Raw genomic sequence first — 25338 nt, 5'->3', positions numbered from 1 at the left:
ATGAGAAAGAGAAGCCTCATTTTGCAATTGCAAAAAGGCTGTGGGTTCCTGTTGGGAGGCTGAGTTCTTGCATGTGGAGCCCAAGGCCAGGCCAAGAATCTAGTTATTTCAAAAATCCAGGCCACCTTTTCATAATCCATGGAATTAAGAACCAAACCTGAAGTCTCTCTGATTGTATGAGATATTGCCAAACATCGCACTTTTGTTCTCACATTCGCTACTGCAGATCAACTCCAAATGTAGTTTTGACGGTTAAATAAACTTTTCAATTGCTCTGAATACCACAAATCTTTGCTGAAATAGATGAGAGAATGTAAGGAGAAAGAAGGATGCTAAATGTTTCAAGAAAAGGAAAAATAAGGGATGAGGCTTACAAGACGTGTAAATGTTTGTGTAGAAATTGTTGAAGATGCAGAAGTGATGCCAGATTAAGAAACAAGTTCGTGAGAGGTCACTGAAGCTTAGATCTGGTGATCTGCTGTTGCAGGCTATCATGGTACAATCCCTGGCACACAGATGGCAGCTCAATGGAAAATATGCACATTCAAATATCACAGTGTCCATATAACCAGGTTTGACATTATGGAGATGTTATTGGGAGTACTTTGCTGGCTTCTAACATTGATCCTTGTTCTGCATTTCCTTAGTTTGGGACTTCTCTAACACTCCAGCATCACAGAATGTATTTTATGATGATTAGTCATGAAGAAGGATTTCTTGATATATCAGTGTTACTTGGAATCAAGCTTGGCACACAGTTCTGCTTCTTATTGCTATGTTGTGAGATACTTCATTCACACTCACACAGATATGTGGGTCATGTCTTGAAGGGCCCAAGGTGATAAAAGCCCAGCGATATCCTTGGCTTGGCCAAAATAGTGATGTTTAGCTTGTTCTTCCATTTACTTGGAGGCGTAAATCTTTGTCTTTGCAAGGAGAAACATTCTTCCTCCACCACCAATCAGGATTGCTGTTGTGAAGATAAATGGGGTAAGGAGTAACACGTTATGTCCAACAAGGAGCTTCTGAATGCTATTGCTTTTCTAAGGCTTGGATACCTCTCTTACATGGAAGCAGCTGGCTATCCCAGGCTAACCCCCTTTAATGTCTTTACACATCTAAAATGAATGATTTTGCCCATCTTCTGCAAATGCAGCTGGCATAGCTGAGCACTAGCTAAGGCAGCCAACCACTTCTGCTTCCTGGCAGGACTTGCGCTTAAATCGCTAATCTGGTGAAGCTTTGCAGATGTTTCTACTTTGAATAATTCATTCAAATCAATGGAACTGCCTTTATGAAACTAAATATGTACATAAAACTCTGAAGAATTGGGGCAGGCTTAAGTAATCTTGTTTTGCAGAATTTTAATTAACATACCCGTTTAGGTATAAGCTGTGTGTTCCAACCACCTGTGAAATGGGTCAGTGTGGATGCAGAGTCCATTTAGTTACTTCTAAAGCTTTAGAAATTAACGTGGAATTTTGTGAACTTGCATTGAAACAGAAGATGAGATGACATTAGACCCCCAAATACAGAAATGTCTCCTTTCCCTTGATAAGAGCAGAAACTTGTATGACCATCCTGTCACATAGTCAAAGAACAATGTGAAATTCCAGCAGCCTTCCTGTTTGAGGAGACTTTACTGCAATAACAGTTGTGAGACTCCGGCTTCCTGTTCTACCCCGTCCCAAACGATTCACTGTGTTTCATCTCTCGGTTGCCTCAGCATCCTGTTTTGTGTCTTTGTGTTTTACACTGTAATGCTTTCACCCAAGGTGTGGCCCCAACATCTTTATTTTCAGCGTTTCCCTGCTTTTAGAATAGTTCATTGAGCAATTCTGATACTTCAGTGGCTTAATGTGATGTAAGCAGGAAGAGGGGAAAAAACAGTAATCTCATTTTGCCTCTAGTTTACCTAATCTCTTCTTAAAAGTCTCTTTAGTCCCTTCCTCTGTGAAAACTACTAATACCCTGTCTCCTATAACCTCTGCTTTTAATAAATCCCCTAAAATTTACTTCCTTATTCCTAATTTGTACCATTCAGTCTATGTTATTTTAATGCACTAATGCTTCTCATTGCTAAGAGCACATTTGTGGTATCAGCCATCCATTCATTTCAGACAAGAAAGTGAATTTCAAATGTGATTGCCTGTAAACAAACTTTCTAGTTTTCAGGGGACTAGTTGTGCTTGGTGTTGAAAGCAAGCATAGGATTAGCAGGAACAGCCTGCACTTTCAGCAACACCAGTGTTCTCACTGGTTTGTGGTTAATAATGTTAGAATTGGAAGCCTTGAGAATGTTAATGCACAAGAAGAATGTGGTACTTCTGCTGTTATCTAGTTAATTTAGCAAATGGTTAACAAAGTGGCTCTGGTGTTTTTGGATGATGGTCAGAACCAGCTTGTTTTGTCATGTGTGGTTTGTCCGCTGATGCCTCTGAAGCTGATGGCAGAACAATACACAGAGAGGAATGTTGTGCAGCTCACACTGATCATGTGTCTGGATAATAGTTTTGGGCAGTTCAGGATTGCCTCTAACAGTATTTACAGGCTGGACAAACAGTTAATTTTGTGATCAGTAAATTGCTTTTTAGAATACATTTCCTAATTTAAAACTCCAAGGGAGTTTCTCCCGCTACAAGATACTCTTAGTATTTTGGGAAATAATCACTTTGCCTTTAAAAAGGAAGTGTATGAATGTATGGGACACCTGCAATACAAGACAGAAAAACTTGATGAAATGCTGAAAAAAAAATAATCAAATGTATAATGATGAGGAAGCTTCTAGGGCTGACTTGCTGCTGTTTAAATCAGCTTCTTGAGTTCTGCTTGGAAAACTGAAATTGTCTGTCCCTAGAACTTGCATATTTTGCTCTCGTAATCTCTGCGAAACATCCTTTCTGTTGCTGTTTGAATTGGGCATCAAGATAAGAAATACTCAGTTTTGAAACAACAGGTTTATGGCTTAATTGAAAAGTGTCTTTTGTGGAATTATGTCTCTCCTGTTCTGCTGTGTGGTTTTTCTTCCTGCTGAGAAGGAAATGGAAGCAGCAGGTGACTGCATTGCATGTTCTCTGCAAATACTGTTCCATGATGACTTAAGGGCCTAAGCAGATGGATTCTGGATTATAAAGCTGTCGCTTCTGATAGTTTCAGAAGAAAAGCTGTACAAAAAACTGCTTTGTGTAAAGATGGAAACATGAAAGATTGAAATTCTGCGTGTGGCATTGTTTATATACTTGTTTTGATTTCATCTTATCATCTACTGTAAAGACGTGATGTCATTAATGCAAGAAACAACTTCTGTGCATTGTAGGATGTCAGATGTTTGCAGCGGATATAAATTTGTACTTTTCAGGTCACAATCACCCAGGGAACCCTGGGTGCTGCTGTAATAAATACTAATGCTTAGAGCAACTTGGGTGGAAACATTCTTTAGTTAACTATAAGAATAAAAATGGGGGAGGGAAATAAAAGTAGCAGACTGGGGAGAAAATACTGAATACAAGCAGCTTTTGTTTATGAGGAAACTTGTGACCTGCTATTATTTTGGCAGTATGAGAGGATCTTTTACTTACTAGAGAACTGCTAGTGCTTGCAAATCTGCACTAAAACTGCTTTGCTGATATAGCTGTAATGTGCTGGAAACACACTGAGTCTGCTCTAGCAAACTTTGCTTTACTGACAAAGCTGTGCTGTATGTGATCTTCCGGTGTTGCAGAGCCTGTGTAGCAAATAAGTGCACAAATATATCTTCCCTCTGATATAAGTCAGCTGCTGCTGACTTCTAGAAGCTTTTGCTAGCAGATACAGCACCTCTCTGTTCCCAGCATATGCATACATACATATATAAGCACACTCTGAAAGGAAAAGAGGATTTTACAGTGGTGCTATAGCCTGCAATTCCAGTGCTGCCTTGTTGCCATGACTTTGTTAATAATATCTAGAAACAACATCATGTAACCTTTTTCTTCTCTTAAATTTGAAAGGTGAGAAGTGATCAACCGCTTGGCCAATACAGTTGGCAATCTCTTGTGCCTCTCTTCATACAAACAGATTTCCTGACAGTACTGTGAGAGAATGTGTGTGAGTCTGGGGTGGGAAGATGCCAGTTATTTTCCTTCCAAAAATGCTTTGTGTAAACACTGGGTGTTTGGTATGTCCTAGAGAGCCTTTGTACCACTCTCCACCAGGTTACACAGAGCTTGCTTCTCTCTGCTCCAAGTGCTGAGGAGCAGCTGTTTGGAGTCTGCCATCTGCTGCCCTGCTCTGCTGTCTCAAAGCTGCCATAAACTGTGGGCATAGAATACAACAGAAAGTCTGTCATCTGTTCCCAAGCCTTTGAAAAAAGTGCAGTCATAGTTGAGGCTCTGGATGAGAAGTGGTGGCCTGACCTTTGATGCTCTGGGTGCTTCCCCCTTGCCCACAAAGCTGTTAACTAGAGACTTCTCAATATACCCTCTTAAATCTGAGGGGAAGAAGAGGTGAGGGCATCTTTGAACTGGTGACTTGTCTGCAACACTCACTGCAAGTGTACCGGGGATTTAATGACCCCATAAAACCAGATAAGAAGTGGGGTTTCTCCTTCCTGAAGGAACTTGTGTGTATTCTGTCGTGTCCTCCTGAAGGCTGATATATGTGTTCCGTAAGTCTTTTGATTGAGCTGACTTGCGTAAATACATTGTGGCTGTGATGGCATGACAAGCTGGTCTTTTAAAGTGAAATAAAATTGGGAACTAAATTGTTTTGCAGAAGAGAAACAAGGTAAACAACAAGAGAAGTAAGTTCCGTTCTGTACCTCATGCCAAATCTAATGTATGCAAATTATCACAATTGCTTTCTACTTGTGTGTGTAACTTTATTTTGGCCCACAGGTCAACAATACTGTATGTGTCCAGCAGTCTGGAATCTTTCAAGGAGGAGGATGGCATATAAATTTAAGTGTGTTCTTTATTAGCATCAGTATTGCTTTACTCTTCAACTGTTCTGTCTCTACTCAGGTTTTTAAATGAGGCTTGTGTTTTCCATGAAGTGCCTGGGGGATACCATGAAGTGTCCAGGGCATATGCTCCAGCCACTAGCAATCTGACTTTACCTGGTGGTGAAGCTCCAGTGCCTCATCTGCACTGTTACAACATGCATTCATTCTTTTTTAGTATTTTTTTCCACTGTGGTCAAAACACGCCCTTTTTGTTAGCAAAGAAATTCTACGTCTGTTTACTACTAGCCTGTGTATGCTGAGGCTAGGCAATTAGTCTTGCGTGTGTCATTGAAATGGGGCTGACACATTTCTTCTAAGATACTCTTACGAGGAGGTAACATCCTTTCCACATAACACACCCCACCAGCTTCCCTCTTCTTCCCAACACAGTTGTTTTTCCACTTAGGAAACAGCTCCAGTATTTCTTCTGATCCATGAAGATTAAATTATGCTTGTTCAGCCTGTCAGCAGGGTGTCCTGGGCTGCTTTGAAAGGAAGATTTTAACACTAAGTGACATTCTTCTCTTGCTTACAGAAAAGGTTTGAAGTCTGTTAGGGTAACTGCAGTGGGCTTCTGCCTTTATGCTGGTTGCCATAGGTACTGTGTCTGCTTCCAGATCCTCTGTAGCCAAGTGAGACCTTGTAGCTCTCAACTAAAGCAGCAGTTCTTACTCTTCTCTAATTATCTATTTTGTTAACCCTTGAAGTCTCTGATTTAGAGGATGAAATTAGAACCATCTTCCATCTGAATGGAAGATGCCATTGCCTTGGACCTCCATTTACCTAGCTTGAGTAAAAAAACAGGTTTAGCAATATGGCAGTACTGGTATTAGGAGTTTATAAAGTAATGGACAAATATGTTCTGTTTGGAATTGAGATAGAACTGAAGAGGTAGAGTAATTTTTAGGCTTTTATCTTTTGTCAGCATGTCAGAATCAACTGCTCAGTGTTGTTGCTGGCTGCATAACAAATAAACCCCCAATAAACAACCATTTTCTTTGCACAGATTTGCAAAACTGTGGAGGGGGAGGAAATGCATAGGAAGGAAAACTGAATGAAGCTGTCGGTACTGAGGAACCTCTGAATTTCCTTTTTAGGGACTGGGTGGCAACTGGAAAAAGTTGAAGGATGTGACATAATAACTCATAAAACTTTTCTTTGTTACAGGCATCCTGTAAGCAGAGGTTTGTTCACAGGACTTGTGAATGATAGCATTTAGTGTATTGCCTTTTGTTTAAGCTTCTTTTTGTGGACTCAGTTCAGCAAGCCTGGGCTCTGGAAAGCAGAAGTTGACGAAGTTTAATATCAAAGCATTAAGCCCTCTTCTCATGCCTAGCTGGAAACCCAGTCTAGATTTGAATATTTCTTCTAGCATAGCAGAGAAATTCTGAAGATAACTGCAGCTGTGGCTCTCACTGTGTATTTAAATGCATAGCTGCTTCACTTTTGTCTCTGTTCTTGGAGCTGAAACCTACTTTAACTAAAGTTCTTGACTTTCAGCAGCAGCAGCAGCTACACATCTGACAACTGTTTGTGTGGCTTCTATTTCGCTATTCCTTTTTTTTTCCACCTCTACCAACAAAAACAGGAAGCAGGATTTTTTTGGGGGGTTTGCCGTATCTGTTTCAGATGTATTTCTTGCCTGACCTTTTAAAACGTCTGTTAGTGTCAAAGTATAAGCAGGCATTGTCACTTTAAACTTGGGTAGGAAAGGTACTGACTCCCCTGAACATATTAGCCTTAAAAGAAAGAAAGAAAATGCCAATTTCTGGCTTTCCATGATGTGATGTGACTGCAGCCAGGACTGAAAGGACTGCAAACACGTTGCCATCTATTTGAAGTACCGAAATGACTCATTAAAGTAGGCCATCACGGCCACATAATGCGTAGCATGAAACACCGCTTCTGTTAGCAGCCTGCTGACTAACACAATGCTTTCTGTTTGCTGCCACAGGAGGTACTCATATGGGGTTGTGAGGAGATGACAAGGCCTCTCTTTCAGAAGCACAATGGCAAAATGCATTTCAGCTTCTTGTCACCGAGATCTAAAACCTCACGGTCTTCCCCTCCCCACTCTTCTGTACACACAGAACGAGTCATCTCTGCTGAACATGTGCAGAGACCAGTTGCTTCCACCATTTCTTACTCTGTAGCCAACCAGTTTTACGCAGAACTCTAAATGTTTCCTGGCAAAACAAAGTGTTGTCCTTGACTTGCTGCAGATGCCTTAATGTGTTATTTGCTTTGGCCGTATAATTTGATACTTTGTGGGTATCAAACACTCCATGAACAACGGATAAAATACTTTTTATGGACGTCCATGCTTATTCTTCATTGTGCTCACAGAAAATGTCTGGAATGTGTGTTATGTACTGTAATTTTTAGTGCCTGCCATGGGAATATAGTGAATATAAGAGTTGTTGGGGACCCACACTGGAGCTGTTTGTGAAGAACCGTAGCCTGTGGGAAGGACTCATGCTGGAGAAGTCCATGAAGGACTGTCTCCCATGGGAGGGACCCCATTCTGGAGCATGGGGAAGAGTGTGAGGAGTCCTCCCCTTGAGGAAGAAGGAGCAGCAGAGACAACGTATGGTGAACTGACCACAATCCCCATTCCCTGTCCCCCTGTGCTGCTGGGGGAGGAGGTAGAGAAATGGGGAGTGAAGTTAAGCCCAGGAAGAAGGGAGGGATTGTGAGGGGATGGTGGTTTTAAGATTCTGTTTTATTTGTCATTGTCCTACTCTGATCTGACTGGTTATAAATCAAACTGATTTCCCCAAGTTGAGTTTGTTTTGCCTGTGATGGTAACTGGTGAATGATTTCTTTCTGTCTTATCTCAACACAAGCCTTTTGTTATATTTTCTCTCCACTGTCCAGTTGAGGAGGGGAGTGGGAGAGAGGCTTTGGTGGGCACCTGGTATCCAGCCAGGGTTAACCCACCGAAAGCATGAAGCTTGCATAAAGTGTTGAGTAAAAAGAAGAGGCTGCATAGATTGTGTAGCATTACTGTCTTCTGGACGCTTCAGCTGAATCACAAGTCTTGGAGTCTTTTCTTATTCTCGTCTCCAGAGCCAGCTTTTTGCACCTTCATCGTGGGTGATTTCTTTGGGGAACTTCCAGTCAGGAGAAACTGAGTGTTAAAGGGATGTAGGTTAGTACTGAGCTTGACTTTTCTTGTGGAGGGAACTGGAGTCTTAATTAACCTCTTTGGAGATATGTGTCTACCATAATGCAGAGATCCTGATACTGTGTGTGGTTTACAGTTGACTGCAAGCAAGAGATGTTGTGTAGTGAGTAGAAACAAAATGTTTGTGTTCAGAGGGTAGAAGTGAAGGTAGCAGTTCCCATCCAAGAGCTGAAGTGAAGGAGGTACCATCTGCGACTGGAGTGTGAGGCAACAGTTTGAAAACATGATTCATACACTTCTTCCTCTTTGCATGCTTGAGAAAGCAGTTGTCTAACTGAAGATCTTACTAAAGAGTTGTATGAATAAATATTAAACATACGGTTTCCTCTACTAGTTTACGAATTAAGTTGGATTTACTGATTGTGTGTAATTCTGAGGTTATCAGCCGTAACCAGTGAGGTTGTAGCTCAACTTCAGCTAATGCAGTATGGTTTTCTTTCCCTTCTTTTTCTTACCAGCAGAGGTGTTTCACCACTTCTTGCAGCATCGTTGATCCATGCTGCAGTTAATGAAGTTCTCCAAACAGACTTGACTGAATTTAAGCAGCAAAATGTGGAAACAGAGGGAGAAGGAGATGAGGAAAGGTTCACCTGTAAGTATGCTTTTTTCTTTCTGTGGTTTTCCCAGAGGCTGTCTGTTGGAAGATTTCCATGTTTTGAAATGTTTCCCAGAATATTTGGTTAGCTGGCAAGCAGCAGTGAACAGAACCTTATTTGCTCCTGCTGGGTATCTGTGGGATGAAAGTAGCTGTGCTAGTTTTGTGGGCAGGATGCAAACATGGGGTCTGGAGCCCCGGACAGATTGTGGGGGTTGGCTTTCTGGAAAGGGAAGAGTGCTTCTCTTCCCAAAAAGAATTAATGACTGTGTCCACTGGGCTTCCTGAACTGAACTAGTTCAGAACTTTTATTTTTCCTCATTGGTAATTTCACTTGAATGGAACTGATTCAGTTCCTATCTTAAGTTGATAACATTTTATATTTTTGAAGTGCCCTTTTCTCTGTGGTAAACTGACCTTAGATAATTACTCCTATGTTTTGACATTGGCATCATCAAAGTTCCTCTTGTGCAGCCATACTGACACCTTAAATTCATCCATATAATCCAGCTTGCTTTTGTCTCTTCTTGGGAACCAGATTTTGGGATCTGTGTCCTCTCCACAACGTGAACATCTTGAAACTCTGGATCTTTCTCTTGGCAAGTTTCTCAATAGTCTCTGTCTTTAGTGATTATTTCTTGTCTTCCCATCCTATATTCCTATTTATATTCCTATAAAGATGGGATGCTGAGGGATGAAGAACCTGGTGCGTGTCTTCTGCCTGATGCCTGCATTCTCTCCTGGCTGAACTGTAGAGAGAACAGACCTTGGTGACTGAGTACTGGGTTTGTGCTTCATGTAACAGATGGTCCTATTACATTTACATGCTGAAATGTTTAACATTAGACTTCACCAAACCTTCAGTCCCAGTGCCAAGAATTTAAATGGAGCCGGATGCAGGCGGAGTTGAAGATAAAAATGGAGGAGAGATGGCTTGGGCAAACTAGTTTATCCTGTAAGGGGAAATGCTCGCCCTTCCATCTCCCTGGGATGACTTGAAGGCACTTCAGTGTGCCCCAGAGATTGCGTTTCCAAGTAGACCTCTGGTAATGGCAAGGATATGATGCTTTCCAGAAGCCTATTCCAGTATTCACATACAAGTCTGAAATGGCAGGAGGGGGAACATATTTAATAAAGCCTGGTTGCACCCTGACTACTTCATCCCTTGCCTCCATGTTTGCAGCCTTCATGTGCCTGGAGAGATTTAGCAGGTTTCCAGCACTTTGCATGGGAACAGTTGGCTTCGCATCAGCCTGGCTGGGCTCTAAACAGCAACGTGCTTTGGCCCTCCTCCTCCTCGGGCGCAGGGAGGAGCCGTTCCACGGCTCCACTGGCATGTGGGCAGCGGCGGGCGGGACGCGGGCAAGCGGCCGCCGGCACCGGGCGGGGGGGATCGCGCCCTCTGCCGTCCATCGGCGGAATTGCGACCGCCCGGAGGCCCGTCCGGGCTCTGCTGGGGCTGGAGCCTCACGGAACCAGCCCGCAATTATGTTCCGTAGGGACATGGGGACCTTCTGCTGTCCGAGAGCAATCGCACGGGCTTCACTGCAACTAACTTAACCTGAATCGGGACTCTGCCCGAGATGAGCAGCTGGCTTGTGAGAGTTTTGTGTGACTAGATCACTGCAGTTGTAAGATAATAAAGAAGTGCAGGCAGCAGTACTAGAGCATGGCTTTGTGCAGGGGAAACTGAGGAGATCAAGCTACTCCCATGACTAGACACTCTCTGTTGCCACATTGGCCATAAGGCATGTGGTAAGACATGCCAAAAGCATCTTTCTTATTGTCTCTCTTGCATCAGAAAGAATTGTATCTTACTGCATTGTGACGTTGTGTTCCAGTAGTGTATCTTTATTTGCTATTGCTCAGCCTTTATAGGAAAATAAAGAACATCAGATTATAACCCACATTTGATAATTATATAGGTTTTCAGCACGAATATTTCATTTGCCTTCCAATATTGCTGAGAAAAAGTCTTGTTTGAGAACCATGAGTTGTAAAAAGGAATTCTGAGGAAGCTTTAATGCAAGCAGTGTTAGCAGAAGTCAGGATAAAACAGAAAAGATAGTTCATGTACTGCAGTTCTTTAGGAAACCCATTAGTGAGCAGCAAATTATTTTTGCTCTATAGATGGTCTTTTTGCTGCTTTCTGAAGTTTGTTGATTCAGCATTGAGGGTCCTTATTCAAATAGCAAAAGTTTAAATTATTGCATATTCTGAGAGACTGCATTGCAAAGCTAGACACAGTGCCAAACTGAAGCATTCAGTCTGATGAACAATAAGTTTGGATTAATTGATCTTTGGGACCTATCCAGAAAAGGATTTGAGTGTCTGGCTGGAGCTTTTCACACTCTGCTCAATGGGTGTTTACAGTCGTGCTCTGTAATGACAGAGCAGGAAAGTGGCAGAAGTGTTCTCCTGTCTTCTGGCTCCTACACCCATGTGTTTTTAAAAACGTAAAGACAGCAGCTTAAAATTCTCATCTGTTCAGCTCAGCTATGAGTTGAGCTATTGATCTCAGCAAAACTTTCTCAGGCTTCCTTGTTTTTTCAGTGGAAGTGGTTCAGTGTAGGACATAACCTAACTCAAAGCCAGGCTGATGCTTTTCAACCCTTGTGTCCAAGACAGCAGCAGCCTCTTATCTTGAAGGCTTTTCTGCCCACTTGGTTTTTTTCTGTTTGGTTGCTTTTGAGCTTTTGTTTGGTTTTTTGTTTGTTTTTATTTTTTGTTTGTTCAGTTTGGGGAATTTTTGGCTTTTTATTTTTATTTTAGGGATGTATTCCTACCACTAAATCTTGTTAATTTGATTTCCATAATAATATTTATGTCTAATATGCCAGACTGACATAATATAATATGGTATCTTTGTTACGATTTCTGTGATGTAATCACCTACTTGATAACCCTCTATTTTGGAAGAGAATGAGCAAGTAGCTTTTCTTATCTTTGCTGTTATACTGTTTTCAGTTCCAGCGTTTTCTCCCCATTATTCTCAAAAGCCTGTTTTAATTCTTGCAGAGCCTGTAAAGGCAGAGTGCTGACTGTGTGTATATAGCTCTAAGCAAAGAAACTTGAAGGATAGACAAGCCAAAAGATGGGGTAATGTAGGCAAATGGGCACACAACTTACTGTTTGTCTTTGTGCTGTCAGTGCTGGATGGAGAGTCGTTGCAGCGCTGCTTCTTTAACAAGCTCTGGGATGTTTGCTTTGAGTGGCAGAAGCAGTTGCCACCACTGAGACCACTGAAGCGGTTCCTGCTTGTTTCCATCCACGCCATCCGTAACACCCGGCGGAAAATGGAGGACCGCCACGTTCTGCTCCCAGAGTTCAACCAGCTCTTTGGCTTATCAGTAAGTCTGGACACAACTAGGGAGGCCAGTTTGTTAGCTTTTCAACGTTCCTGTTCACATAGTGATGGGTGATCTGTGAAGGGTAAGAATTTGTTACCACAGGTTATTTTATCATATCTTGAGCCAGGACTTACTGACTGAGGTTGCTAAGGGCTGACTACTGGCCTGATGAAGAAAGATCTTGTCACCTTGGGTTTTATGTCATAAGAGAAGTTCACCTAGTGTTAGGTTGCTGGAGTTACAATGTTCTTGTGACTGAGGTAACATGTATTAAGAAAGAAGGGGGAGAACAGCCATTGGGCAAGTGCCAATTAAGGAAGCTGCAGTGGGACTACATAACCAGCTGCCTGCTGATTCAGTTCCAGATTACTTTCAAGGATATTAAATGACTGACAGCAAACAAAGAAAAGTCCCCTGCAAAGTACCCATTTGATCCATTTTGCACGTGGGTAAACTGACTTAAATTGCCCTTACCCATGCAAAGTTGTATGGAAGAAGGCCCAGGATAAAGAATCCATGCTGGCTGGTACTAGTCTATGAGCTATTTTGGTTTTGAACAAGAACATCTCTTCCTCTCTCTCCCTCCCCACAAAAGGATGACACTGATCGCGCTTTCTTTGCGGTATTTGATGGCCATGGTGGAGTGGATGCTGCCAATTATTCGGCAACCCATTTACATGTAAATGTTGGACTAAACGAAGAGATTGTCAAGAATCCAGCTGAGGCCTTGAAATGCTCTTTCCAGAAGACAGATGAAATGTTTCTTTTCAAAGCCAAGAGAGAGGTGAGTGGGTAGATTAATTCCATTGTGTTTAAATAACACTGAAAACTGTTGGACAACATGGTATTATCCAGAAAAATCTGGCAGTACAGTTTCTTTGAATCACTGACCTTTTTATGAAATTATGCTACATTAAAGATTTTCTTTGATCAAAATATTTCTTTTTTTGAGGAAAAACAAAATGACAGTTTTTGCAAGTTCAAGATGAGTGATTGAAAAGAAGTAAGTGGTTTAAATGATTCTGACATACTAATTAGTTGAGAGAACACTCTGCTCCCTCTTTGCCTAAATTAGGCAGCTTCTGGATGTCCTGTTGTCCTCTTCCTGGTAATCCAGTGACTGTCTCCCTCTTTCTTGTTCCACCGTTAATGTCACGGGAGGTTGTAAGATGAAAAATGTTCTATGATTTAAATCAGGCTTTTCAGTTCATTAAGCTTATTGATCAGCTTTGAATCAAGTTGTATGATGATCATTCCTTCTTTAAACCTACATAATGGGAGAATGTTTTATTATACATTTTAATGAGAACTCTTTTATTATAGCAGTAACTGAATATGGAAGTATTCATTGTTAATACCTTAATTTCCCTCAGTGAGGTACAAAAGAGGGACCAGCATCGTCATGAGGTCTAACTCGCACTAGTCTTTACAGGGAATCTAGGATAGTTCCCTCATTTGCTTACATCATCATTTAAATACTCAAGGTTAACGAGTTGTATATGGAGCAAGGTGTCTGTAGTTGCTAGTGATAGAGAATGTGAAAGGGATTGGGGAGACCTGTGTGTGTGTGAGATGTTTATACTACTGAAATTCAGAACCTTTTTATTTTCATTTTTATATTCTCTCTGTGTTTTGAACAATAGAGGTCTTAGTCTCCTACATCAGTTTTGGAATTAATAACAAAGAAGGAAGAAGGTAACAGAGGCAGTATTAACCAGCTGCATGTTGGAATACGTAAATAGTTTAATTCAGGTCTAATGCCTGTACCTTTTATTCAGGTACCTGAATTATGATTGGCAGGTTAGTCTGCTGCATTTAAGTGTGATTAAACCTAGGGCTGCAATATTGCCATGTAACCTTGTAGAGCTTGTTGAATATTCACCTAACATACCTGTGTTCTTCCGTAGAAGCTGCGGAGTGGTACAACAGGTGTATCTGCACTGATTGTAGGGAACAAGCTACACATAGCATGGCTAGGGGACTCGCAGGTAATGCTTGTGCAGCAAGGAAAAGCTGTGACATTAATGGAACCTCACAAACCAGAAAGAGAAGTAAGTCTGACTTGGTATTTTCCTCTCATGCACATGTTGTTAGAATCTCTCTTGAAACCTTTCGGAATCAGGCCTTCTTAAGTGAAGTGTTTGGTGCTTTACATAATTGCATATGGGAATAAGTGGCAGGAAAGAGTACTCATCTATATGGGAAAGAACATGATGATACAAAAACTTAAGAACTGTGCTTTGCTTGTGGACAAGCCATGGTATGGTTGGGAAGTAGGTGGGTTGTTTCTGGTAATCTTAATTGCTTGTTTCCAACCTAGATTCTGATACATGTGCTTGCTATATTCATGATATAAATACAGAAGCTGAAGCAGCTTTTGGTTTTGGGATTTGTCTTTTTTTCCTCTTTGATTGGATAACAGCAAGGTCAGTAAGCCATGAGTAGGCTTTCAGTATAAAAATTGTATTCTACTGTTTTGCAGGATGAGAGAGAACGTATTGAGACTCTGGGTGGTTGTGTGACCTATATGGACTGCTGGCGGGTTAATGGTACCTTGGCTGTTTCCAGAGCAATTGGTAAGATAAACCACCAGACTTAGTAGAGTTCAGCTTAAATTTGATTAAAACTCACCACCCGAGACTGTATGTTTACTGTAAATGACATTTTGCTCAGCATTGACCAAGTAGTAAATCACTCTTGCTGTCTTTGCCATAAGGCTATCTTACAGCTGTATAACTTACATAGCTTGCAGCTATATAATCTTATTGGGTTTACCATAAGCATAAAATATTGTTTTATTTTCCATGACAGTCCTAATTCTTTTATACTTCCAAGTCTTTTGCTTCTTGTAAATGACTTTGATACTGTAATGTTCTACAGTAGCTTAACAAACGCAGAGTATTTAATTTGTAAAAGTGGGGAAAGCGATAAATGTTCCTTTAGCTTTCTTTATGTGTCTGAATGCCTGCTTTCTGGCATTTTTTGTCCACTTTCATAGTAACATATCTTTCGTCTTACTTCAGTTCTTAAGTCAGATCGCTGCGTCCTCCTTCAAATCACACATAACCAGCAAACTGAGGCATTTTAATTGTAGTACAAAACATAAGTGCTGTGTATCTGGATAGCTAAGAAAAAGCTTATTTTCATAGCATTCTGGAGGCTGTACAAGAGGCACACCTGCAAAGTGAAGGCCTGCCTGTCTCCTTGCGCAAATGTATTTCAGAGAGGAAAAACTTTGAAAGAGTTTCCTTAGTTTCTCTGCAAAATTAGGAAAGCATAAATTAGAACAGCTCCGTAGAAACCCACTGGATTTAGGTAGATTCCAAGCATTCTTAAAGAAACAAAGGCCTTCCAGGCTTATTCCATAGCTTTTCACTGTTCTTGTCCTGCTTCAGGTACCTGTGGGATATGATCTGTCTGACCTTGAGGATGGTAAAAGCAGTTGGTGGCTGAAGAAGTAACTGTTAACATTTGAAGTAATAAAGCCTTTGTTTTGATTGTTTGTCTTAGGTGACATATGTCAGAAACCCTACATCTCAGGTGATGCAGATGGAGATTCATTTGAGCTGACTGGTTCTGAAGATTACTTGCTCCTAGCCTGTGATGGATTCTTTGATGCTGTCAAGCCATACGAGGTTGTAGACTTGGTCTTAGATCATTTAATGCAAACCAAAGGAGTGGGTCTCAAAGCAGCAGAAAGACTGGTGGCTGCTGCAAAGGAAAATGGATCCAGTGATAACATCACTGTTCTGGTGGTCTTCTTGAGGGATCCTCAGGACATCTTGGCAGACTGTCTCAAAGACCCTAAGAGCCTTGGGGCTGGTGATGATGCTCAGAGCTCACCCTTTAACTTCCTCAGCTGTGAGGCGGCAGCCACACAGTGACAAAATGTGCTTAATCAGAACACTCAAATAAGTTCACATAAGGAACTGCTTTCCACTGAAGAAGCCTCTAATAAAATAGGCAAAACATGTCAGGAGAGAAATGACAAATGGACAAACATTTAACAAAAAGGCAAGACTCCTTTTACTGAGTTCCCATTTGTCTTTTCCTTCCTTTCTCCTCCCTTCAAAAAACACTGAGCAGATGTGGAGATTTGTACAGCTATTTCATCTCTGGGAGCAGACTTCTAGAATGTGTCCCAGGGCTGCTGGTCATGTCCCTCTGCCCTGGAAGTGGTAAGAAACCATAATATGTATAAGCTAATGGGTGAGAACACCCGTTTGTGAATTCTGAGTGAAAATTGAAAATTAGTGCTTAAAAAGAATGCTGTATGTCGTATTTAATTGTAATGTTAGTTTGGAGATTGGGAGGACAGACAGAAAAGCTTGTTACTGTGTGTGGTCTGCAGGAACAGGCTTGGTGTGTGAGACTGGGTGACACCATTATACTGTGCAAGTTGCTTTTGTTTTGTACCAAAGATGAAATGAGAATGATGTGGCCTCTTCATTCAAACAGAGAAATCTAATTTTGTTTGTATGGAGAGGAGAAAATAAAACTGACTGAATGCTCCAGAAAAAGAGCAAGAAAGCTAACTAGAAATATCCTAGGCAAAATGATGCAAATCAGCTGCTTTCTGGGATGCTCTGGTTTATAAACTGGAATCCAATATTTAACTGCACTGGATTATTTTCCCCTAGAAAACATGCTTTAGTGGCTGTTTGGCAACCGGAAAAGAAAGGACCCTTACTGTTGTATTTGAGAGAGATCTTTACAGTATGTGTGCTCTAGCAGTTAAATATGCTGTTTCTGCCATTTTTTTTGTGTACTATAACAAATGAGAATTTTATTTTTATTCTAAATGCTTGTTTATTTACTGAACTTTACAGTTGGAGGAATTTTTTTGCAGTGTTACTTTATGGTGGTTTTTATTTAAATTAGAATTTTAAAGTGGCTGTGTCTTTATTATCTGGGTTTAAAAACTGACTACCCTCAAGTGCCTTAACGATTTCACCCAAGGATTGCTGGCTTTCTATCATATTCTGGTGAGCCAGTTTATAGTGTTTTTAAAATGTGACTTTTTTATTTCAATACTAATGTTTAATGCACTTAAATGTTTCATTTTTTTGTGAATTATTTTAGTGGGAACTGGGTTGTAAAAAACAACTTTCATTGTTGCCAAATCTTGTGGCTTGCCATAAAAGCTTCACAATACTTACTGTGACTTACCCCCTACCCCATGCAAAAGCTGTAGTTAATCATAAAGCAGCAACAGTCTGAGTCATCATGACTTTCATTTAAAATCAAGTATGCTTTTGACCTTCACAGGAAAATGTAATAACACAAACTAGAAACAGTTTAGTAACAGTTTCTGATTAATAGATGGTTAATTTGGCCATACTCTGTGAACTTTTTGGGTCTAAGTAACTCTCTAAGGAGATACGAAGCTAAGGGGAGGATGAAAGAATCCTAATGAATGTGTATGTTGTTGTGCAACTGTTATTTCCATTACATGCTAGAGCCTCTGGTTGTGTTTTGTCTTGCCTTACTAGCCTGCCTAGCAGGACTGAACAAGATCTGAAGGCTCAACAGTAAATGTGTTAGTAATTCCTGTATCTAAACAAAAAGTGCTGTACATCTGGCCCCAAGATTGTGTGCCTAATTTAGAAGCACATGGCATTGCAATATGTCAGTGCTGTTGATTAAAATGTGCTGAACATTAATGTTGCTTAGGAAGGAAATTTAGGTAGAAAATTTGAGATGGCTAAAAGGAAGAACAGTGTCTCTGAATCGTTAGCTAGCGTATGGCAATGCACCTACCCAAGTGACTTGAGTGCTTGGCTGGATTACTATGAATGATCATATGGTTTAGCACAGAAACTCCTCATGAGATACCATCTCATTGCATAGCAACTCACATAGTGACTTCTTTGTTCTGCTATGCAACAGGGAGCCCTGAGAGGGTTGCAAATGTTTTTGTGTCCTACATTTTGCTGCCCTAAAATATGTGGGGAATGCTTTCGGTGATGGCAATCTGGTGTTAGGGGGCTATCAATTTTTGTAGCGAACCTACTTCAGTTAAGGAAGCCTTTAGACTTGCTTAGTAATCTCTTCGGATTTACCATCTCCTAGCTCTTTGATTTCTAACCCAGATACTCAGTGTCATGCTAAGTTGTGATGACCATTAGTGCCTCCTGGTGTCTTGGAAATAGTTCTCATTGTTGATATGGTAAGAATCACACAGAATTGTTTGATTTCACTGCTGAGTGAGGGCAAGCTGATGTATTCATGAAGGGAGGTGTGAAAAGTTGGTAAGTTCGTAGTATGGCTTGGTTTCTGAAATTTGCCAAATTTCCTGAAACATGGAGGGACCTGAATAAGCCAAGTTCTTCATAATGATCTTTGTATTTCAGCCTTTTTGGGGCAGATTTGCATTACAGAAGAAACAAAGTCTTAAGTCCATTGGTGAATTCTTATGGTTATGTGAGAATATCTTTCTTTTGTTTCAGATTTGGTAGTTGGTTTGTTGGGGGTTTTTATGGGAGCTGAGTGAAATGGGCCTTTAGAAAGCTGTCTGTGGTCATCAGAAAATTTAATTCTTAAGCTATGCTCTCAGGAAGAAATTCTATGTTCTGAGAAGCTGTTCCTCTATAGGTTCCTCTATAGGTTTTCATTCTGTTGCCTCATTTCTTTGAGATGTAAGGGGATAGAAATAGTCTTTGGAAACTCAGACAGATTTCAGTAGGGATTAAAAATACTTCCTTTCTTTTCAGAGACTTCTTGCTAGCTTTAAGAAGGCTGGTCACATCTGTAGGAGTTGTAACTGGATCACAAATGGCAGTTTGTATCCTGTCAGTGGAATAAATACGTTCCAATGTGTCATCTACAATAGAATTCCAAATACTATTTGGAAGGGAAATCAGTCTTGGCGATGTCTTGTCTATTCTTGGCAGCCTGATCAAAACCTATGGAAACTCTTTTTTTTTAACTGAAGCCCCAAGATTTCAATTTTATACTGAATCAGTAATGAAAGTGTGACACAGGATGCAAGTATGGATTTGAAAGTGCACTTTTCAATTCTGTTGCAAATGGTTATCAGGACGGTCTCACCCTTGGGATGGGAAGGCAACCTCCAGTTTTTGTTTCACTTGTGACTTTGAGATCACTTTTAGAAGCCACCAGCTGTAATGCATAATGCTGTTACAAGAACTGCCACTGGTATGGGTGATGAGGAGAGAGGGAAAGAGCTCTAGCAGAAGGTATGAAGTTGAACTAAATATTCCAAAATATGCAGTGGTGCTATGTTTTGAATTTACAGCCCTAATCTGCTACATCAGCTTTTCTTACCTTTCCTCTTAAAACTTCTTGGATTTCTGGCATTGGCTGTTCTGTTCTGTTTTCCTTCCCTCTCTTGCTTAAAAATAAGACATGATTTTGGCGAGAGAGTGCTCCCACCTATCTGGGACTTCCCGTTTTCATCTACAATGTACTAACACTTGTCCACCGATGTCAAATCAACTAATGACAAATTGAATGATTTGCCTGTTTCCTTGTTGTCTTTCTGAAGAGCCTGCAACAAAACCAGTTCTTGAGTCTAGCAAACTCTCTGAAGCTGTAGTAAATAGCTGAAGGATTCCATACAAATGTGCAATGAAAAATGAAAGTATTTTCATATTTTATTAGACTCCAAATGAACGGTGCTGCTGCATTTTAGTACCCAGTTCCTTAAAGCATCCTGCATATTTAAAACACAGCATGCTTAAATTGTTGTATTGTGCTTAATTAAAAACTAGCTTTAGTCATTCTACTTAGTTGGGTATCCAGCATCTCCTTTGCTTGTGAGTAATTCATACCTCTACCCTTCTACCTTTCTTTCCCTTCCCTACCTCACCCTGTCCTACAAAGAAGCATACCTAAGACAGTCTTCTGAGGCTTACACAGACAGGATTATGATTTTACAAATTACATTTGTTGGGGGGTTGGTTTGGGGTTTTGTTTTGTTTTTGAGAATAGGATAGAAATACAGGAAAGTCTTTAGAACAGAGGGAGATTAAGTAAAATCCACCCTCTGAGTGATGGAGGAGTGAAAGAGAGAGACAGGAATGCATTTAAGTATTATTAATGCCTATTTTAAAAAGGAAGTGGGCTGGAAAATAGAGCTACAAATGTCAGTTCTTTAGAGTGAAATACCAGTGCCTGAAAGAATTAGAAACATACCCATTAAAATGGCAAAACTCAGATATGGTAACTCTGTCTTCAAACAGCCCAGAAAGGAATCACAGTAAAAGCATCCAAGGTGACATACTGTGACCCCTCAACACTGTCTTGGAAGCTAATAATACTAAATGGATTTTTCTAAACATCCTTCTGCATGAGGAGCAGCTAAGAGGGAGCATCCAGTAGATGTAGTTGCTGGTCACTGCACAACTGCTGCCATGAGTAAGTGCCATGAAGTGTGTTAATGAATCGATACGGCTGGTGAGCTCTCATAGGATGAGTAATTGGGCACAGAGTGGTTACAGTAGAGTTGGCAGTTGAATAGTGTTAATCACAGTGATGACTTTAATAGCATTTAATAGACACTTATCTGAATTCAAAGTCAGATGAGATACTGCTCATTTTAAAAGCATTTCCAGTGCTATTAGCTTCCTGTCATGAAAAGGCACTAAAATTTCCATTTTTTTTGTTGGATGTTGGGAAAAGTGCTTCTCTTGCTTTCTGAATTCTGGAGATAAGTTGGCTGTCTGCACTGGACCACCCATTTTCAGCTGATAGCTTAAAGCAGTTGTTTGAGCTTAAAACTTCCCTCCCAAGCAGTCCTTCAAAAAGTAACAAAAAGGTGCTTCCAAAATAAGTGGCTGAGGAACATGGGTGTTTCTGAATGGCACTGACAAAAGGTACCCAGCAAATACCCTCAATCTGTAAAGAACATAGGCAGTTAGTTGGACTGCTTAAAGTCTAAATTAAGATTGCAGCTCTACTCTTTGTGTAAGTGAGACCCTGTTGGTTAAATTACTGTTCTTGTGGATGCAGGTACGTAATGCACAGCACCAGACATGGTCTATTTCTATTCTTACAGTACTGAAGTATCAAGCAAATGCTTTAGGGAGAATGTGGGGGGATGTTAGCCACAACAGAGCAGATTGCAGATGATTCATATATAATTTAGCTCTAGTTAAGCCTGATTTAAATTTCCCTGCTTAGTTCTATTACTGTCCCTTTTACAATTGGGCCAGTGCCACTGCACAAAATCCTAGTAAGAAGTAATGGTCCTTTGCCCCTTTTTGAGGAGCAAACAATTCCTGGTAGACAAAGTGCCATTTAGGAAGGGTTGGAGAGGGAGCAAAATGAGCTTTCAAATGAGTGCAGAATTTCCCAATCTATGCTAAGTTATGTATTCTCACTAAACATGTGTTTATAGCAGGTCTGATTGCATTTGAGCAGTTGTGCTGGAAAGCAATGGGTTTCCTGCCAAGGTAGGCATCACCTTTAAAACTGGCAGCACCAAACCCAGGAGGTTAGTCCTTGCTTTCCAAAGTCAAGCCAATAAACCAGCTAGCCCTGGTAAGTATTTGTTTTGCAGCGTTGACAGCTCTAAGAGCTAAGCCAGCCCCTTTCTGCATATGTTTTGGTTAGTTTTAATGTACTTGTTGGATTTCACTGTATCTAAAGTTATTTCTGTTGACAGCAGTCATGTCAGCTGAAAAGCAGTCAAATGGAGACATGAGGGAGTGACTGGACCTGAACATGTATCTGTCATAGAGACTTCTTAAAATACTACCTTATTGTGATAACCTTATCTCTGAATAGAACAGGAAACCAAAATCTTACAGAGAATCACTTAAACCTTTAGTTTGGTGTGAGCTGTCAGAGCCTGGACACTCACAAGCCTTCCCCACAAGCTGTTCAGTGTTGCCAGTTGAATGGATTTTCCGAGCCCTGCATGCCGCTGCTGGTGCACACAGAAATAAACAAAAGACAGCTGTGTTGGCAGCAGAGAAAATTTAGCAAGATGCTGCTTTTGTCAACCAGAAGAGGACAGAATCGATAGGAAAAGAAATGTTTTCCAGCGTCTTGGAATGCAAACAATGGAATAAAAAAAAAAGCAACCTAGAAGAGTTGGCAGCACACTGTCAGCTGAAAACCACTGTTTAAAGCAAATGAATTTGGCTGCTTTGTAACGTCTGCTTTATTTTGTTAACAAACTCCTCTCAGTCAGGGTTTCGTGTCTTGTTGATATGTGCTTTTTAGTCTGAAGAGAGAAGATATATTTAACTTTCTAAGGAGCTGAATGTATCTGGGCTTTGTGACTAGTTAGATTATGATTATTGAATTTTCTCTCAACTATTAAGCCTGATTATTCATTTCCAGGAGATATTAATAGAGTGAGTACTGAAATTACTAACGATTAAATGGTTCTGGATTTCCATGCACAAGAAGTTTATCAGTCTTTCCTGATCTACCAGATCAATTCTTGAAGTTTATTATCATTTGTGCGGCAATACCTGAGGCTTATGGAAGGTTTGTCTCTTTGGCAAACGGAGCAGGAAGGTGTGACCGTCCCTTCCTGTACAAGGTATTTATCCTTTTACCTAGGGGGTGATGGTTCCTTTTTGGATGTCTAAGGATAAAGAGATAATGGCTAGAATACTAGAGAGAATATGGGCACCTTCTCAGGGCAATTAAATACTATGACTTCCTCTTTTTCATGTTGCCCTTTCTAACTTAGTTAAAAGGCAATCTGCTTAATACTGGATGACTAATGCTGCTTTCTTTTATTTTTTTCCTTTCAGTGTGTTTAATAATAAGGTGTTTGTTTTGGGGGTTAAAACCTTATACTGGAAAAAAAAAAAAAAGGGCCAGTATAGTTTTAGCTTTAAGTACTTTTTACTACTTTGATTACTTTTAACTTCCTCTTCTAAAAGTCAGTCCTGCTCTGTCTCTTCCGTATTCTCTTCCCAGTTTTCTTCTATCTTTTATGTCCTTTTACACTGCCAGTCCCCCTCCCCAGAATGCTGTGTCTTAGGCTGTAAACTCCGTTGGCTGTTAAGTCAGTTTAGTTGCCACTTCATAATTTTCATTTCATCTGTGTTCATAGCGAATGTGGTCCGATCTTTGGAGGTTGCAACACCGAGTGTAGGAAGTACCATGTCAGCTAGGACAATAAGAGACTACAACAACTGTTATGTCTTTGGCATTGACCAGTATTGGATGTGTAAGAAGAAAATGCTGTTATTTGCATGTTATTCCATGGGAATACTTAAGCTTATTTCAGGTAATAGGAGCTCTCATCCTGAACACACAACTTCAGAAATATTCTTGTCTCTGTATTTCCTTGTTCCGCAGATTGTGTTTTCAAACATTTGTACTGTTTAGAGTAGGGAAAGAAAGCCTTCTAACTTTCTTCACCTCTCCAGTTCTCTCTCTTTCTTGCCCTAGTTGGTGGAACTGCAGCATACCATGTGGCTAATCAACCTCTCAGTCAGTGTAATTCTTCAGTGTCTGCTCTGTACGATAACTTCAATCTTGTGCTTATTTAGTGGTAAGTTAGACTTCTGTAACTACTTCTGCTGACTTAAAAATATGTGTTCTTATCAGTATTAAAATAGTACAAGAACAGAACTGTTGCTTTAGGCACATTTCTTGCCACTATGTTGGCTAATGAACCTTGAATGAGAGTAAGAGGGCCAGTGACTTTGAAATAGAAGCTGTTAGCCAAGTGTTGTAGAATTGTAGTCCTTATTTATTTTGTATGCTAATCTGCACTTGTGACCCTGAGCAGAAAAGCTGCAGTACAGCAGGTTTTATAAACTGTGGCTTAACCAGTTACCTAGTATCTTAAAACTCTTACTTAAGCTGTCTGGTTTTGTGCACAGGTCAGAAACCTGTTGTCATTGATCATTAAATGCTATGCATATTGTACATTCATTTACATGGATTGTTCTAACAATGCTTGTGTGTATTATGCTACATTACCATATTTTTTATATATATGTATGTATTGCATGAGGTTTAATTGTTGGGGTTTTTTTGTATTGTCACTTTTGTATTCACACAGTGCCTCATGTATCTATTTGCATATTGCAAGAAGTTGTTTCAAAGCAGTGATTGGAACAGGTGGGGAGAAAAACTCTCCACTGTAGGACCTGGTGTTTCTGAAGTATTAATAAAGTATAGTGACTCGAAGCATTGTTTGTTTCTTTTCTTAAATGTATCTTTCATTCTAATCCTTTAAATAGCTGGATCTGCAATATTGCACATTTTGAATGGTTACCCTATCACCAAATCTTACTTTCTTCCATAGTGCCTTCCTAGGAAAAGAGACCAGTGGAAGCAGTAGAAGGAAACACTCCTTGGAATCAGAGAGCATGCTTACTTGAAATGATAATGTCACTAAAACCATTGTAGAAATGGCCTGTGTACCTCTTAATTCATTGATTTGATCTAAGTTTTCTTTCACTCTTTTTACCAGCTAACAGCAGCAATAATGCAGGTTAAGTTTTGTGTACAGTAATATGGGATAATGATCTGAAGGACCCTGTTGCAGCAGAGATTTGTGACCAGTTGTTGTTTAATTGCATACTTGTGAGAGAAGTGGTCTTTAACTGCTGAAGTGGAAGGATGGATGGTGAATTCTTGGAGTACATTAAGGTTAATTTACTACATAGAGGAAGTTTTCAGATGGACTTTCAAAATATGGCTTGGGAGCTAAGCCAATCTGTGTGATTGTTTCTGAAGTGCTGGTGCTCATATGCTCAGGAAAGAATATGTAAGGAGAGCAGGACAGAGTTGAGATGCACAACAAAAAGCAAGCTTTAACAGTCTTGGGGATCTGAGAGAGGCTGTCTTTTAGGCAGTTTGTCTAAATGCTGTTGTATTTATCCTAGTGAAGAAAAATAAAAATCTAGTAAGAGCCAAGGATAACGCATCAGAGGGAAGCAGAGAAGATATTTCTTGAAATGCAGAAATAAGGAAAACCATAATCATCAGGTAGGTTCTGCTTGAGATGCTGTGGGAATACTTGAACCTACTTCAAATCAACCCTCAAATCTCTTGAAAATATCTCCCATTTCACAGTTCTAAATGTTTTGTTGGTTGATTTGTTTGGGGTTTTTTTAACTGTAAGAATTCCAGGGGTGAAAATTCCCTGTAATAATCTATAGAGAAGTGGCAAATTCTCAGAAAAGTGTAGGTTGGGATTTGTTTGACGAGGTTTAGCAGCAGTTTCCTAGCCTGTGATTAACTTAGCTCACCAGGGAGCAGAAGCAACAGCTAAGTGCTGCTG

The 25338-nt window shown here is 40.3% G+C and overlaps 1 protein-coding gene across 2 annotated transcripts in view; it reads left to right on the top strand.

Moving 5' to 3' along the window:
- PPM1F (protein phosphatase, Mg2+/Mn2+ dependent 1F) overlaps nt 1-25338 on the top strand; it is a 37459-nt gene that overhangs the window by 2524 nt on the left and 9597 nt on the right. The window contains exons 2-8 of one of the 2 annotated variants that reach the window (XM_080628963.1): nt 8630-8760; nt 11914-12113; nt 12709-12897; nt 14021-14164; nt 14596-14689; nt 15624-15748; nt 16200-16291. In XM_080628963.1, the coding sequence (XP_080485089.1) occupies nt 8630-8760; nt 11914-12113; nt 12709-12897; nt 14021-14164; nt 14596-14689; nt 15624-15748; nt 16200-16291 (975 nt within the window). The other variant, XM_080628962.1, reaches the window with a different exon arrangement.

This window comes from Psittacula echo (assembly GCF_963264785.1).
Source record: "Psittacula echo genome assembly, chromosome: 13".
Classification (NCBI taxonomy): Eukaryota; Metazoa; Chordata; class Aves; order Psittaciformes; family Psittacidae; genus Psittacula; species Psittacula echo.
The sequence above is the reverse complement of the archived record's forward strand: the minus strand, read 5'-3'. Positions and strand labels throughout refer to the sequence as shown.